General features: G+C 44.8%; 1 protein-coding gene across 1 annotated transcript in view; it reads right to left on the bottom strand.

Moving 5' to 3' along the window:
• Positions 1–3,618: 3,618 nt before the first annotated feature.
• Positions 3,619–17,780, bottom strand: part of PLAT (plasminogen activator, tissue type) — a 49,174-nt gene continuing 35,012 nt past the window's right edge. The window contains exons 13-15 of the mRNA XM_073622320.1: positions 8,781–8,921; positions 7,031–7,179; positions 3,619–5,419 (exon numbers count right to left, since the gene is read on the bottom strand). Coding sequence (XP_073478421.1) covers positions 5,252–5,419; positions 7,031–7,179; positions 8,781–8,921 — 458 coding nt within the window. The 3' untranslated portion in view covers positions 3,619–5,251. The remainder of the gene's footprint in view (positions 5,420–7,030; positions 7,180–8,780; positions 8,922–17,780) is intronic.

A 17,780-nucleotide genomic window follows, 5' to 3' on the forward strand; every position in this document is an offset into this window, starting at 1 on the left:
CACTAAGGATTTGCGCTATATGGACCAAAGTGGTCGAGTGTATGAGGTTGGTTAGTGGAATATTGCCCTCTTACCTTGGTGATCAGTGTAGGTTGTAGATTAAGCTACTCACAGCATAAAGAACCCCTAGCAACCTCAGGAAGAACCCTGATTGAGAAAAGCTGTTTTAAGACATGGGTAAATTATTATAAAACAAGAATCTAAAAAGCACACAAACTTTATTTTAAACACTACTCTTCTCTTATCACATCTATAATAGGGGCCTTTATCAGCACAAATTCTAATTGCACTCTATTAAAGTGGTTGTAAACCCTTACAGACCACTTTAACCGCTTACCTGTAGGTCCAAGAAATATCTCTTAAACCTACACAGTTTAGGAAATATTTACAAAAGGACAGGCACCACTGTCTGTGGCGCATACACCATAGACAGCGGCGCGCAGGCGCACTGAGCATGCTGCTGCTAACGGCGATATGCCGTTAGCAGCGGCTCCCGTGCGCCTGCGCTGGAGTGATGTCATCGCGGCTCCGGTCAATCACAGCACCAGAGCCGCAATACCCGGAAGGAAGATGGACGCTTTGTAGAAGAAGGGACAGCGGTGACATTGCAGGCTCCTGTGTCAGGTAAGTGACACATAATGGGCTACTATGCGATGCATAGTAGCCCATTATGATTTACCTTTGCAGGGAAACAAAGAGGAAGTAAACCCATTAGGGTTTACTTCCTCTTTAATAATATGGCATAATTTCAGTTTTCATTTGTATGGAAACAAGCTGGATGACTACGTTTTCAGTTTTTATCCCAAGTGTATGTACTGATTACTTTGCCGTTTCTGTCTGCAGTGTTTGTGTTGGGCACACAGGGACCTCAGCTGACTATTTTGTGGAATGTGTTTATTAAATGCAATTGGAAGTGCGTCATTTGTACACCCTGATGTGGTCTTGAATTCCACAAATAGATCTAAATGCGTCAGTTTTTTGGGTAGGAAGGACACTGAGCAGGTGTTAAAAACATATGCCAAGGGCTCATGCCTACTGTGCAGCCAACATGCAGTGAGCAGACTGAACAAAGAACACAGTAACCACATATAAAATCAGTGTGTGTATACATACCCTTGAAACCCTTCAGCCTCATTTAATGTCTGGGGGCTGTTAAAAATATCAGCCTTTTGCAGAACACTGCAATAATAATAGCATTCCAAACAGCTGTTAATGGAAGATCACAGAACGTAATGCTGAAGATCAGCCTTTGATGAGTCATTGAGAGGTCAGTGTCTCTGATTTTGGACCTTACAGACTCCCCTTTGCCAGGACATTAAAGTGATTGTAAGGGTTTGTTTTTTTATTTTTTTTAAATAATAAACATATCATACTTACCTCCACTGTGCAGCGCGTTTTGCACAGGGTGACCCCGAACCTCCTCTTCTGGGGTCCCCCGGCGGCTCTCATGGCTCCTCCCCACATCAGATAACCCCCTAGGAGAAGCGCTCTCCCGAGGGGGTTACCTTGCGGGCGCGCTCCCTAGTCCAGCATTCGGCGTCCATAGCCACCGAATGTATGACTCGGCCCCGCCCCCAGTGCCTGCATCATTGGATTTGATTGACAGCAGCGGGAGCCAATGGCTGCGCTGCTATCAATCTATCCAATCAAGAGCCGAGAACCCGGAACAGAGAGACAGCGTGTCCCCTCCGGGTCAAGTTCCAGGGCTCAGGTAAGTAAAACAGGGGGGCTGGGGGGCCACTGCATAGGATGCATTAAGGTGAAAAAACACGAAGGTTTACAACCCCTTTCATTTCAACAAAATCTTCCTGTAAGATTATAAGTGCATTTAATGTGCACTCACCGGCCGTTTATTAGGCACACCTGTTCAATTGCTTGATAGCACAAATTGCTAATCAGCTAATCACACGGCAACAACTCAATGCATTTAGGCATCTAGATGTGGTGAAGACGACTTGCTTAAAGTTTAAACCGAGCACCGTAATGGGGAAGAAATGGGATTTAAGTAACTTTGAACGTGGCATGGTTGTTGGTCCCAGACGGGCTGGTCTGAGTATTTCAAAAACTGCTGATCTACTGGGATTTTCACACACAACTATCTGTAGGGTTTACAGAGAATGGTCCGAAAAAGAGAAAATCTCCAGTGAGTGGCAGTTTGTGGAGGAAGAGGTCGGAGGAGAATGGGCAGACTGGTTTGAGATGATAGAAAGGCAACAGTAACTCAAATAACCACTCGTTACAACCAAGGTATGCAGAATACCATCTCTGAATACACACACCCCGAACCTTGAAGCAGATGGACTACAGCAGCAGAAGACCACACTGGGTGCCACGCCTGTCATCTAGAAACAGGAAACTGAGGCTACAATTTGCACAGGCTCACTAAAATTAGACAATAGAAGATTGGAAAAATGTTGCCTGTTCTGATGAGTCTCAATTTCAGCTGCAACATTCAGATAGTAGGGTCAATATTTGGCGTAAACAACATGAAAGCATGGATCCAATTGAGTATTGTTGCTGACCATGCCCATCCCTTTATGACTACAATGTACCCATCTTCTGATGGCTCCTTCCAGCAGGATAATGCACCATGTCACAAAGCTCAAATCATCCCAAACTGGCTTCTTGAACATGACAATGAGATCACTGTACTCCAATGGCCTCCACACTCACCAGATCTCAATCCAATAGAGCACCTTAGGAATGTGGTGGAATGTGAGATTTGCATCATGGATGTACAGCTGACAAATCTGCAGCAACTGTGTGATGCTATCATGTCAATATGGACCACAATCTCTGAGGAACGTTTCCAACACCTTGTTGAATCTATGCCACGAAGAATTAAGGCAGTTCTGAAGGCAAAGGGGGCCCAACCCGGTACTAGCAAGGTGTACTTAATAAAGTGGCCGGTGCGTTTATTTAATGCATGTCATTTACAGAAAAAGCCTCCCTTTTGTAGAAATCCAAAAAGTCTGAGAATGCTGCTGGGCACCATCATCTTGGTTGTGATGTCAGCAGCTGCAGCAGACTCAGGTGCCACTCTATATCTCCATTGTTGCTGTATTTATTCATGGTATTGGAAATATCTTAGCTTAATTGTTAGGCAGGCAGAAAGGCTGGGATAGCCAAGTTGGGGAGTAAGAAAACGTCAGTGTCAGGTTCTCTTTAAGGATATTTATTTTTTTTCTTTACAGAAATATCCCTCTAAATGCCCTTTTTTGGGAGGGGGGTGAGAATATGTGACATCACAAGGGCTTTTTTCCACCTGGGTCGTGGGCAAGATCTTGGGCGCACCTACAGCATCTAAGGAGATGCACCAAAATGAAGCTGGGAAGAGGAGAGGAGTTGTAGTGACCTCATCATGTTGGTGTCACCATCACTGTAAAGGGATTGTCAGTTGGGAGCAAGTGCTGACGTCATGATGTCAATGCTCAATACGATGTGAACAAAAAATGGAGAGGTTGACAGCACTGCTGCAACCTCAGCAGAAGTATTATTGTGTTACTGGCCCTGTTCAGGAAATAAGGGAATCATAGTACAATTGGCAGTATTAATAGGTAAAAACTTTGTAAACAAGAAAGTTTTACAATAATATATAATAAAATTGAGAGGCTGATGTTTTATTAATGCAAAGTTTATTTTTGCCTGACGTTACACTTTAAAGTGTTTACTTGGTCTTAGTAAGGTTAAATATAAAAAACAATAAATATTATTTATTTCTATTGCACATATTAAATATATTCCTCCCTAGTAATTAAGTATAGATATAATTTACAATCAGAACGTGCTTGATCAAAATCTTTTATAAGCACCCTCTTTATTCCCCATACTAATGCAGATTTAGGCCTTTATTTTACCTTTGCAAGTCTGAATATGCTTGGTTGCTGCAAGGGGAACACAGACAGTTTTTTGAAAGACACTTTGATAAACGATGGTCTGCCTCCAGGGACTATATGCTGAGCAAGAGCATCATGTATTAGTGTCTTTGACATTGCCTACGGCAGCCATTCACAGTGTACTATATATACTCCAATGTCAGTTAGAATCAGAAAACCTGTAATTGATTAATTGATGTAGTACAGACAGTGCTTACTTACAGACTTAAGCCTAGTACACACAGGCCGAATGTCTGGTGACATTGGCCTGTTCAATAAAAATCAGCCACATTTAGCCCATGTGTATGGCAGCCGGAGCTGTATGGAAGCTGTCAGTTTTTTTTTTCGTTCAACTCACTAGGCTGTACTAAAAAAAAAAAAAAACTCATGGTGTGTACTAGGCTTAAGGCTGGCCATACAACATACAATTTTATTGTACAATTTTCCTTTAGATTTACCAAAACCATATAATATTAAGTCAAACATAAACACTTTCAATTTGTATGCAATCAGGCAGGCCCTTGCACCACATAGTTGAAGGTAAATATAAAGTAAATCGAATAAGAAAATGGTATAATGTATGGCCAGCTTAACTTCCCAACTGCCATACTAAGGGCCTGTATCATTGGGCTTTTGTTGGTTTCAAATAAGTTTCCATTCCTATGCAAGCCTATGGGAATGCAAAGCCTGCTTGAAGTAGGTGAGAAGGAGGTCAATTGCAAGTAAAATGAATTCTGAATGATCTCAGAAGCTTCTTAAAACGATGTCAACTAATGCCATTGACACAAGCCCAAAGCCCACGACAAAGGCCCTTAATCAAATTCTGATTTCATACATCCCTTAAAGGCTTCATAGTTGAGAGATAGCCACCAGATCTACCTGACTGCTGCTGATTAAAAAGCCAGATGATGTATGTATACTTATACATATGTAAGTTCCAAAACATAGACTAGACAAATCATTTTGGAGACCGGCTGTAAAGCAGTGAAATCTTCCTCATGATCTTTTGGGTAGGGTGGAGACACACACAGATGCCAGAGTTTCACCATTAGAATCTCCCACAGATATGAGAAGCTGGCACATTAGTCAAGTCACTGATGACATCTTCATACTTAACAGTTTTTGATGCAGTTGGTGTTTGGACATCTTTATAAAAGAGCACCAGTGTGTTCTGTATTATTATTCAGCATCAAGCACCAGGGGGGACACCAGTTCCTGGCAAATCAACAGGCCGCATATTCAAAAATATTAGTTTAGAACATGAAATGGCCTCTGTCCAATGGTAAGAGTTCTTTACCGATATGTTTTATGGTCCCTGACATCTCAAAAGACTTTGTAGTGGTTTAAAGTTGTTACAAAGTCCAAAGTCTCTGATATCAGTACATTCGAAGGCCCGTGTGGTGTTCTATCCAGTCTAGGTACTGAGTCACTTTGGTGTAAACGCCAGGCTTTCCCTTTCGTCCGCATCCTTCACCCCAGCTAACAATGCCAAACAGATGCATGCGTCCATTTGTGAGACAGACCAGGGGTCCTCCAGAATCACCCTGCAAGAAAAAAAATGACATATATGAGAAGGTTAAGCTTGACTTTTATATAACACTGGGAAATCAGTAGTTATCCCCATCCTTGCCATGTCCTTATTTTTGCAACCTACCCTAGAAAAAGACTTAAGTCTCTAGACTCAAATACAGTACAATAAATCCACTGGCTTCTTTTATATCTCTGGGCCTTGGGTGGTGGACCTTCTGCCCATTAATGCTGGGGTCACCCAACTGCTTCTTACTCTCATCCTTGGACTTTTATTCTGTTTTGTTGAGGGTGGAAAAGACAGGGCTATCTAACCTCAAGACTTCCTAAGATATTCAAAAAGCAAGAGGGTCATTCAGCCCAGCAGAATCCACTCAAATTAGAAACACAGCTTCAGGCTCGATTCACACCTATGCATGTTGCTTTTAAGCGTTTTTGGAGTTTTTTTTGTCATGCTTGCCACGTTTTTGAGCAGCGTTTTTGTAGCGTTTTTACAGCGTTTTTGCGGCGTTTTGCGGGTTTTTTTTTTTTTTTTACAGTTTAAAAAAAAAAATAAAAAAAAAAAAACAAAAAAAACGCCAAAAACGCATCAAAAACGCTGCAAAAACGCTGTAAAAACGGTGCACATGCGTTTTTGATGCTGGTCTATTGAATTGTATTACATGCAAAACGCTGCATTTTGCATGAAAAAAAGTCCCTGACCCTTTCCAAAAATGCAGAGGTACAAAAAGGCATTGATGTGAACATGTTCCATAGGAACCCATGTTAAAAAATTCCCATGCATTTCTGCAAAATGCATCAAAAAATGCGCTAGTGTGAATGGAGCCTCAAGCTGGACATTAAATAGTAAAGGGTATTTTCTGCCATTATTATTTTTGTGCATTTGTTTCTGTCAATGATAGTCTTTAATTAAAGGCAAACTGTAGCATATTTACAGTGTGTACACAACTACACACTGTACATTGAGCTATTATTGAAACATTCCTTTGAAAGTAATACCTCTGTTTCATTTGTTGTTCAATATTTTATTTATTCTGTTTCCTATACAGATTTTTAAATGCCTTTTTTAATAGTTATCTTTAAATATAAATGAATGTTATTAAAACTTCCTGCTTAAAGTAATACTAAAGCCAAACCTTTCTTTAATTTTGGAAATAATGTGGAATAGTTAGAACCTCTGTTAGATTTTAACTACTCTGTGTGCCTGGTAGGGAAATCCACCCTGTCCATTTGTCTTGGTGATAGGTGTCACCAGGACAGAAAGTGATCGAAAATCCTAAAATTCTAAGTTTTCACTGGCACAGGAGATGAGGGAAATCCTCACTCCTGATTGCAATACTAATCTTTAACTAGCAGTTGTCCCTTTCAGGACCTCTTCTTTTCCACAAGATGTCCTCAGTCTTCCTAGTAGAATAATGCCCTGTCTCACCAACTGGAAAGACTGAGGAAATACTGAGAGCAGGGTGTCATGGCCTCATTCTCTGGGCAGTGTATTGATTCAGAGAGCAGAGCTGATATCATCACATCAGCACCACTTTCTGCATCATCCAGGACCATCCATCATCAAGTGACTGTCCATAAAAGCATAACATACTGATGGGGGACCCCTCCTTTGGTGCTTATGTTACCTGGCAGGCATCATCCTGGTTCCTTGTGTCACCAGCACACAGCATGTTGGAAGTCACTGTTCGGTCGTCAAGCTGCTTTGGAGTGCACATGTTATCAGGGAATAATCTGACATGTCCTTCTTTCAGCTGATCAGAGTAGAATGCAGAAACTAAAATAAAAGAGAAAAGGATTGGTTAAAGTTCGACTTGAGGTGTATGGCCCCATTGTGATGTCTCAAGACTCTTAGCACCACTTTGCCACTTGGCAAGTATTTCCCCCTATATGGGGCAAAGCAATAGGAGGGTTAAGGCATATGCTCAACAAGGTTCCTTGTGCCGCCTGGGCCTAGGATCTTAGGGACTGCACAGAGTACATGCAATTTAGCATTACTGTTACCTTTGAAATATTTTAAGGCAGTTTAATTTACTTTAAATGGTTCTGTTAAAATATCTGTTTTGAAACCCTTTCATGACTAAGCCTATTTTTGACATTTGGTGTTTACAAGTTAAAATCCGTATTTTTTGCTAGAAAATTACTTAAAGCCCCCAAACATTATATATAATTTTTTAGCAGAGAATCTAGAGAATAAAATGGCGATTTTTGTAATATTTTATGTCACACGGTATTTGTGCAGCTGTGTTTTAAACGCAACTTTTTGGGAAAAGGGACACTTTCATGAATTAAAAAGAAAACAGTAAAGTTAGCCCAATTTTTTTGTATAATGTGAAAGATGATGTTATGCTGAGTAAATAGATACCAAACATGTCATGCTTTAGAATTGCACGCACTCGTGGAATGGCGACAAACTACGGTACCTAAAAATCTCCATAGGCGACGCTTTAAATTTTTTTTACGGTTACCAGGTTAGAGCTACAGAGGAGGTCTAGTGCTAGAATTATTGCTCTCGCTCTGATGATCGCGGTGATACCTCTCATGTGTGATTTGAACACCGTTTACATATGCGGGAGCGACTTACGTATGTGTTTTCTTTGCTGCGCAAGCTCGCGGCGACGGGGGCGCTTTAAAAAAATTTTTTTTCTTATTCATTTTATTTATTTTTATATTAATAAATTGTGTTAAAAAAAAAAAAAAGAATTTTGATCACTTTTATTGCTGTCTCAAGGAATGTAAACATCCCTTGTGACAGTAATAGGTGGTGACAGGTACTCTTTATGGAGGGATCGGGGGTCTAAAAGACCCCCGATCCCTCCTTTGCACTTCAAAGTATTCAGATCGCCATTTTCGGCGATTCTGAATACTGTATATTTTTTAAAAACCGGCGCCATTGGCAGCCGAGTAAACGGGAAGTGACGTCATAACGTCGCTTCTGGGTTTACATGCAGGAGACTGGAACAAAGCCGCTTATGGCTTCGTTCCACACTGTCACTAGCCGCCGGAGGAGGCGGATTGTTGATCGGGCCTCCTGGTGGAACGGGAGGCCCGCTAAGAGCGGCGGCAGGTGGCGGGAGGGGGGACGTCCCCTCCCGCTCCTCCGGTATAACAGCCAAGCGGCTTTTAGCCACATCGGCTGTTATCCCTGGAAAGCCGATCGCCGGCTCTAAAAAACAGTACTGGGATGATGCCCGCAGCTGCGGGCATCATCCCGGTATAACCCCCGAAAGCCGGGTACGCACATCTGCGTACGCTCGGCGGGAAGGGGTTAAAATCAAGTTTCTGGGGCAGTAGCAAAAAGAAAAAAAAAAATCACATCAGCAAAAATGTATTGGTTTTAGTTATATGCCCATATGATAAACGTTTCTGGTTCCTTACATTCTTCTTGCCTCCCATATCCAGAGATCTCGCACTCTGTCCAGTCTTGCAGCTTCTGTCCCCTCTCAGGCATGCAGGCCGGCCTGGCATTGTCTGTCTCCATGGCACATGATCCAGATGTAGACTGCAGCTTTAGAAGAGCTGTAACAGATGAAGAGCCAACATAACAGGAGATCAGGAGATGGTATACCAATGGGGAAGCTGTGTGTTTGCAGAATACATAAAATAACGTGTTTGTATTTCTAGAGCAGGGAAAACAAACTTGTTATGAATCTGTCTATAAACACATTTGCTCTTCTTTGCAAATTTCCTCTCCTGTTTGAAATCCTGACTCCTTCCTAGGGTTTAATTTGAGAAAGGTTCATTTATCCAGGTCAAGGTATATCTAGTAGTAGTTAGTCACATTTAACTGTAACTGTACTGTAATGTATAGCTCTGATGAGTGTCAGAAAAATACCCCAGCAATATTATTGAAGCCGCTAGCACCTACAACTATATCCAGTCACCATGGAAAGGCAGATGTTATTGCTCAAGAACAGGATCGAAGGTGTGAAAATTTTGGAACCACCCTGTTCTAGTTACATAACCCTATTCTTGGTGTGAGAGATGCTTCATAGGTGCTAATCTTCGATCTGCAAGGCCGAAAGGGTGAATTATTGTCAAAACGCTGGGGTATAGATGTTAGAGCAGCATTATATGTGAAAGATGGTTGTTCCAGTTTGATATACAGAATAACAAGCAGTATCTGCTTTTTAGTACCAACTAACCACTGGAACATAGACTCTGCAACATTGGGCTGAGATAGGAACAAGAAATGCAACAGACATCTAAAGAGTACTCAGACTGGGCTTTCATCAAAACATCCACAAGGTCAAGCTAAAATACAGGACCATCGAACAGATAGGAGAGACAGAACACAGTAATATAGTCAACCCATATGTAGCTGGAGTGTCAGAAAAAATCAGAAGGATCTTTGCCCCACATTGCATCTACTATATGTGTCTTTCAAGCACAGCAATACACAGGGACAGACGCTTAAACATGAAAAAGAGACAAAACCCAAACACAAGCGAAGCAACTTGCTATGTGCAGTGCAGTATAGTGAGGAGTGCAAAAACCAGTACATTGGGGAGACAAAAAACCTCTCAACCAGGGGCGGCCCGTCCAATTAAGGGGGCGCCCCCCCCATCCATGCGTCTGACCCCTTGCAGGACGCCGGATGCATTAATTCCAATATTGGGGGTGTTTTTTTGAAGCACCTGAATAGAGCCAGAGGCTCTAGTAAGCTTCAAAATAGGGTGGGCTCGGGGCGCAGAGCACTGTGAACTGAGCCCACCCAGTTGTGTGACAATAGCGAATGATTATTCGCCATTTTCAAACTGAATCTCCTCCCCGCCAATCAGGAAGCATCTCTGAGACATGAGAAAGCGTTCCGATTGGCCAAAGGAGGGAGGAGACGGAAGCCGCCGAGCAGGGGAAGCTGCCCATGATGTCCGACACCCATGAAGCCAGTGGAGGAGAGATGGGGAAGCCGCCCATTAATCCCCGCCACCTATGATGCCCGCGGAGGAGAGAAGGGGAAGCCGCCTGTGATGCCCGCCGCCTGTGATGCCCGCAGCCCATGATGCCTGCCATATATGGGGTAAGTGCTCCAGACCTGACCGACCAGACCGGGGGGGGGGGGAGTTGGCTGTGGGTGCACTGTTTGCCGCCCCCCCAAAAAAATTTTACCACCAGCCGCCACTGCTCTCAACAAACAAATTGCTCAATGTAGGAGGGCAAATTCTACAGGTCAAGACTGGTTTGCAGGAGGCGTGAAAGAGGCCAACTGTGTCAAACTGGAAAAACCATCACTGAGCAGGGGTGGGGGACTTCTGCACCATCTATCTTACACTTACTCTTTATGTATAATGTCATTTTAACATCTCAGCCTAAGCTTTTTGACAACAATTCACACCTTCAGCCATGTAAACAGAAGGATTTCCACTTATGAAGTCTTTCTGACACCAAAAAGGGATTATGTAATTAGAACATGGTGGTTCCACAATTTGCACACTTCCAATCCTGTTCTTTGACAATAACATCTGTCTTTTCATGGTGATTAGTTAAAGGAGTTGGTGCTACCTGTGTGGGTATAAATGCTGGGGTATTTTCCTGACACTCTTTAAAACTGAAGAAGTTGCTTGGATAAGCTACGAAATGTCTTCAATTAGGGCAAAGGCCTCTCTAAAGTAAAATATAAAAGTAGCAAAGGTGCATATGTACCATCATCCAGAAATCAATATCAAAAAGGCGGTTGGAAGCCTGATCCCCAGTCAGGCGACCAAAAATGGGGCATATTGGACTATTACGGTACAGTAATTAAGGGTAACCATAAGAGCGAGTAACAACAGTAATAAAAATTATAATTCATTTATTGATGCAACGGACAGGACATGGTAATACAAGAACATTTAATAAAAGTACAGGCATATCACCAATGGATTCGATAGTATACAGTACAGCACAAAATCTCAGATATCATATTCCTCGACTAGTTTCGCGGACACAATCCGCTTCATCAGGAGGTTATCTGGAGATAAGTTTTTCTGACTAAACAGTCTGAACCTGACAATTAAAAATATATACAAGATTTATAAAGATACATTATCATACAATTATTATTCCAGCATCAAATTATACAAATAGGTAATGAAAATAGGGGAGGGGGAGGGGGGAGAGAGCAAATCTGCTTACCCAGGTCCCAGCAGACCCCAGGCGCAAGGCCCCAACACCAACGAATGATCTCCCACGGCAGCCTGGGGGAGCTAACAAGATAACAGGATAGTAAGGATAAGTGTATATCGGAATTAAGGTAACCCAGGTTGCCATATACAAAAGGAGGTGATATATCAATTGGTGAGTATAGAGAGGGGGTGATGACAAGGGGGGTTGAGTGAAATTGTGAAGGATATCAATAATTGAAAGCGTATTATGTAAGGCATAAAAGATTACAGGGTGACCAACCAAATAGGAAAAGGCAGTGGTAAACGAGGCATAAAGTGTTATATGGGTGGAAGGGTAAACAAAAGAGGAAATGGGGCCGTGGAAAGAGAGGGGAGTGGGGGTGGAGAGGGGGATAGGGGAGTGGGGAGGAAGGGTAGTAGGGGATGGAAGGGAGTAGGGGGGGGAGGGAGGGGGAAGGGAAGGAAAGAGGAAGAGGGGGGAAAGGAAAGGAGGCGGGGGAAAAAGAATGAAAGGGTGGAGGGGGATGGGGAGAGAAAGGGGGAAAAAAGGGAAGGGGGGGGAAAGAGGGGGAGGGAAGGCAGAGGGTGGGATAGAAGGTAAGAGGGGAGGGGGGAGGGGAGAGTGAGGAGGGGGGGGATGCAACAATGTGAACATATGGGTGAATAGGGGGCAAAAAGTACCTGATAATAGTCAAAGCATGGAAGGGTTCCCGAAGGGGACACCCTGCCAGGGACTGGTTCCATAATAAGGTAAAAAAGAGGGTAATAATGAGGACTGCAAGCAATGGGCAACCACAAACCAAGGCATGTAAACCTAAGCCTAGGCCAGCTGCAAGGTAAAATACAGTAGTTTAGAGATACATGATGTTAGTGCCCAGGGGTATGGGACTTAGGTAGAAGGGTGGGTGGGTACTTACCATAAACTTGTACCAGGCTGGTTGAGGTAAAGGCACCCAAGGGCAGCAGACCGAACCGTCCGGTTAGCAGGCATAGCCCGCTATAAATAGCTCCCAACCCTGCGATGCTGCGCCGTACGTCAATGGGACGCCAGCGCATGACGTCACAGGGTCAGAGGTTCCACACGGCGCGCGCGCGAAGAGATCGCGCGCGCACGCATGCGCACCGGCCGCAAGGCCAAGGGGACACCGTCCCAGCCAAGGCCGGTGCAAGAGGAGGGGGCGGTCCCGTGTAGGAGGCCGATCCCTCCACCAGGGACCTCACCAGGCCGCCGCGGGAGAACACAGGGGGAGGGGCCCGCGCCGGCGCTAGAAGCCAGGACCAGGACTGGGGAAGCAGAGGTCTCAGTAGAACAAATTGTGAAAACAATAATATAGGGTTGATAAAGCATAATAGAAGTAGAAACAAAATTGGAAAAAACTGAAAAGGCTTTATTCAGGTGAACTAGGGATGGTAATACCCTAGATACCGGTGCAGTAATCCCACAGAGACATAAACCCATAGCACCTAATTGCATGATATGCATATAAGTTAAGGAGGGCCAAAGACAATGCCACATGATTGGGTAAAAACATGTGGATAGAGGGCGGGTAGCCAGGGTAAGGGTGTCTGGCCGACCTATTGGGCATCTGTCTCGGAGGGTTGCATCGGGGCTAAAAATTAGCCATAAAGTAATATCAAGGGGTAAAATTGCGTATGCTAGAGGCCCCCCCAACAACACACAAAATTGTGTGTCAGTGGGGGTTGATTAAAATTGAGGGGTGGAACAGATGGGGTCCGCATGGTGGGGGGCATTGGTGGCCCTTCCACTAAGACAGCCTACCCAGGTGTCCCACTCGACAAAAAAACGGGTGTGTTATCCACCCAATGTATACAATTAGGGCAAAGGCCTCTCTAAAGTAAAATATAAAAGTAGCAAAGGTGCATATGTACCATCATCCAGAAATCAATATCAAAAAGGCGGTTGGAAGCCTGATCCCCAGTCAGGCGAACAAAAATGGGGCATATTGGACTATTACGGTACAGTAATTAAGGGTAACCATAAGAGCGAGTAACAACAGTAATAAAAATTATAATTCATTTATTGATGCAACGGACAGGACATGGTAATACAAGAACATTTAATAAAAGTACAGGCATATCACCAATGGATTCGATAGTATACAGTACAGCACAAAATCTCAGATATCATATTCCTCGACTAGTTTCGCGGACACAATCCGCTTCATCAGGAGGTTATCTGGAGATAAGTTTTTCTGACTAAACAGTCTGAACCTGACAATTAAAAATATACAAGATTTATAAAGATACATTATCATACAATTATTATTCCAGCATCAAATTATACAAATAGGTAATGAAAATAGGGGAGGGGGAGGGGGGAGAGAGCAAATCTGCTTACCCAGGTCCCAGCAGACCCCAGGCGCAAGGCCCCAACACCAACGAATGATCTCCCACGGCAGCCTGGGGGAGCTAACAAGATAACAGGATAGTAAGGATAAGTGTATATCGGAATTAAGGTAACCCAGGTTGCCATATACAAAAGGAGGTGATATATCAATTGGTGAGTATAGAGAGGGGGTGATGACAAGGGGGGTTGAGTGAAATTGTGAAGGATATCAATAATTGAAAGCGTATTATGTAAGGCATAAAAGATTACAGGGTGACCAACCAAATAGGAAAAGGCAGTGGTAAACGAGGCATAAAGTGTTATATGGGTGGAAGGGTAAACAAAAGAGGAAATGGGGCCGTGGAAAGAGAGGGGAGTGGGGGTGGAGAGGGGGATAGGGGAGTGGGGAGGAAGGGTAGTAGGGGATGGAAGGGAGTAGGGGGGGGAGGGAGGGGGAAGGGAAGGAAAGAGGAAGAGGGGGGAAAGGAAAGGAGGCGGGGGAAAAAGAATGAAAGGGTGGAGGGGGATGGGGAGAGAAAGGGGGAAAAAAGGGAAGGGGGGGGAAAGAGGGGGAGGGAAGGCAGAGGGTGGGATAGAAGGTAAGAGGGGAGGGGGGAGGGGAGAGTGAGGAGGGGGGGGATGCAACAATGTGAACATATGGGTGAATAGGGGGCAAAAAGTACCTGATAATAGTCAAAGCATGGAAGGGTTCCCGAAGGGGACACCCTGCCAGGGACTGGTTCCATAATAAGGTAAAAAAGAGGGTAATAATGAGGACTGCAAGCAATGGGCAACCACAAACCAAGGCATGTAAACCTAAGCCTAGGCCAGCTGCAAGGTAAAATACAGTAGTTTAGAGATACATGATGTTAGTGCCCAGGGGTATGGGACTTAGGTAGAAGGGTGGGTGGGTACTTACCATAAACTTGTACCAGGCTGGTTGAGGTAAAGGCACCCAAGGGCAGCAGACCGAACCGTCCGGTTAGCAGGCATAGCCCGCTATAAATAGCTCCCAACCCTGCGATGCTGCGCCGTACGTCAATGGGACGCCAGCGCATGACGTCACAGGGTCAGAGGTTCCACACGGCGCGCGCGCGAAGAGATCGCGCGCGCACGCATGCGCACCGGCCGCAAGGCCAAGGGGACACCGTCCCAGCCAAGGCCGGTGCAAGAGGAGGGGGCGGTCCCCGTGTAGGAGGCCGATCCCTCCACCAGGGACCTCACCAGGCCGCCGCGGGAGAACACAGGGGGACACTGAACCCCCCTTGTCATCACCCCCTCTCTATACTCACCAATTGATATATCACCTCCTTTTGTATATGGCAACCTGGGTTACCTTAATTCCGATATACACTTATCCTTACTATCCTGTTATCTTGTTAGCTCCCCCAGGCTGCCGTGGGAGATCATTCGTTGGTGTTGGGGCCTTGCGCCTGGGGTCTGCTGGGACCTGGGTAAGCAGATTTGCTCTCTCCCCCCTCCCCCTCCCCTATTTTCATTACCTATTTGTATAATTTGATGCTGGAATAATAATTGTATGATAATGTATCTTTATAAATCTTGTATATTTTTAATTGTCAGGTTCAGACTGTTTAGTCAGAAAAACTTATCTCCAGATAACCTCCTGATGAAGCGGATTGTGTCCGCGAAACTAGTCGAGGAATATGATATCTGAGATTTTGTGCTGTACTGTATACTATCGAATCCATTGGTGATATGCCTGTACTTTTATTAAATGTTCTTGTATTACCATGTCCTGTCCGTTGCATCAATAAATGAATTATAATTTTTATTACTGTTGTTACTCGCTCTTATGGTTACCCTTAATTACTGTACCGTAATAGTCCAATATGCCCCATTTTTGGTCGCCTGACTGGGGATCAGGCTTCCAACCGCCTTTTTGATATTGATTTCTGGATGATGGTACATATGCACCTTTGCTACTTTTATATTTTACTTTAGAGAGGCCTTTGCCCTAATTGTATACATTGGGTGGATAACACACCCGTTTTTTTGTCGAGTGGGACACCTGGGTAGGCTGTCTTAGTGGAAGGGCCACCAATGCCCCCCACCATGCGGACCCCATCTGTTCCACCCCTCAATTTTAATCAACCCCCACTGACACACAATTTTGTGTGTTGTTGGGGGGGCCTCTAGCATACGCAATTTTACCCCTTGATATTACTTTATGGCTAATTTTTAGCCCCGATGCAACCCTCCGAGACAGATGCCCAATAGGTCGGCCAGACACCCTTACCCTGGCTACCCGCCCTCTATCCACATGTTTTTACCCAATCATGTGGCATTGTCTTTGGCCCTCCTTAACTTATATGCATATCATGCAATTAGGTGCTATGGGTTTATGTCTCTGTGGGATTACTGCACCGGTATCTAGGGTATTACCATCCCTAGTTCACCTGAATAAAGCCTTTTCAGTTTTTTCCAATTTTGTTTCTACTTCTATTATGCTTTATCAACCCTATATTATTGTTTTCACAATTTGTTCTACTGAGACCTCTGCTTCCCCAGTCCTGGTCCTGGCTTCTAGCGCCGGCGCGGGCCCCTCCCCCTGTGTTCTCCCGCGGCGGCCTGGTGAGGTCCCTGGTGGAGGGATCGGCCTCCTACACGGGACCGCCCCCTCCTCTTGCACCGGCCTTGGCTGGGACGGTGTCCCCTTGGCCTTGCGGCCGGTGCGCATGCGTGCGCGCGCGATCTCTTCGCGCGCGCGCCGTGTGGAACCTCTGACCCTGTGACGTCATGCGCTGGCGTCCCATTGACGTACGGCGCAGCATCGCAGGGTTGGGAGCTATTTATAGCGGGCTATGCCTGCTAACCGGACGGTTCGGTCTGCTGCCCTTGGGTGCCTTTACCTCAACCAGCCTGGTACAAGTTTATGGTAAGTACCCACCCACCCTTCTACCTAAGTCCCATACCCCTGGGCACTAACATCATGTATCTCTAAACTACTGTATTTTACCTTGCAGCTGGCCTAGGCTTAGGTTTACATGCCTTGGTTTGTGGTTGCCCATTGCTTGCAGTCCTCATTATTACCCTCTTTTTTACCTTATTATGGAACCAGTCCCTGGCAGGGTGTCCCCTTCGGGAACCCTTCCATGCTTTGACTATTATCAGGTACTTTTTGCCCCCTATTCACCCATATGTTCACATTGTTGCATCCCCCCCCTCCTCACTCTCCCCTCCCCCCTCCCCTCTTACCTTCTATCCCACCCTCTGCCTTCCCTCCCCCTCTTTCCCCCCCCTTCCCTTTTTTCCCCCTTTCTCTCCCCATCCCCCTCCACCCTTTCATTCTTTTTCCCCCGCCTCCTTTCCTTTCCCCCCTCTTCCTCTTTCCTTCCCTTCCCCCTCCCTCCCCCCCCTACTCCCTTCCATCCCCTACTACCCTTCCTCCCCACTCCCCTATCCCCCTCTCCACCCCCACTCCCCTCTCTTTCCACGGCCCCATTTCCTCTTTTGTTTACCCTTCCACCCATATAACACTTTATGCCTCGTTTACCACTGCCTTTTCCTATTTGGTTGGTCACCCTGTAATCTTTTATGCCTTACATAATACGCTTTCAATTATTGATATCCTTCACAATTTCACTCAACCCCCTTGTCATCACCCCCTCTCTATACTCACCAATTGATATATCACCTCCTTTTGTATATGGCAACCTGGGTTACCTTAATTCCGATATACACTTATCCTTACTATCCTGTTATCTTGTTAGCTCCCCCAGGCTGCCGTGGGAGATCATTCGTTGGTGTTGGGCCTTGCGCCTGGGGTCTGCTGGGACCTGGGTAAGCAGATTTGCTCTCTCCCCCCTCCCCCTCCCCTATTTTCATTACCTATTTGTATAATTTGATGCTGGAATAATAATTGTATGATAATGTATCTTTATAAATCTTGTATATTTTTAATTGTCA

Source organism: Aquarana catesbeiana, linkage group LG03, assembly GCF_042186555.1.
Source record: "Aquarana catesbeiana isolate 2022-GZ linkage group LG03, ASM4218655v1, whole genome shotgun sequence".
In the NCBI taxonomy this organism is placed as follows: domain Eukaryota; kingdom Metazoa; phylum Chordata; class Amphibia; order Anura; family Ranidae; genus Aquarana; species Aquarana catesbeiana.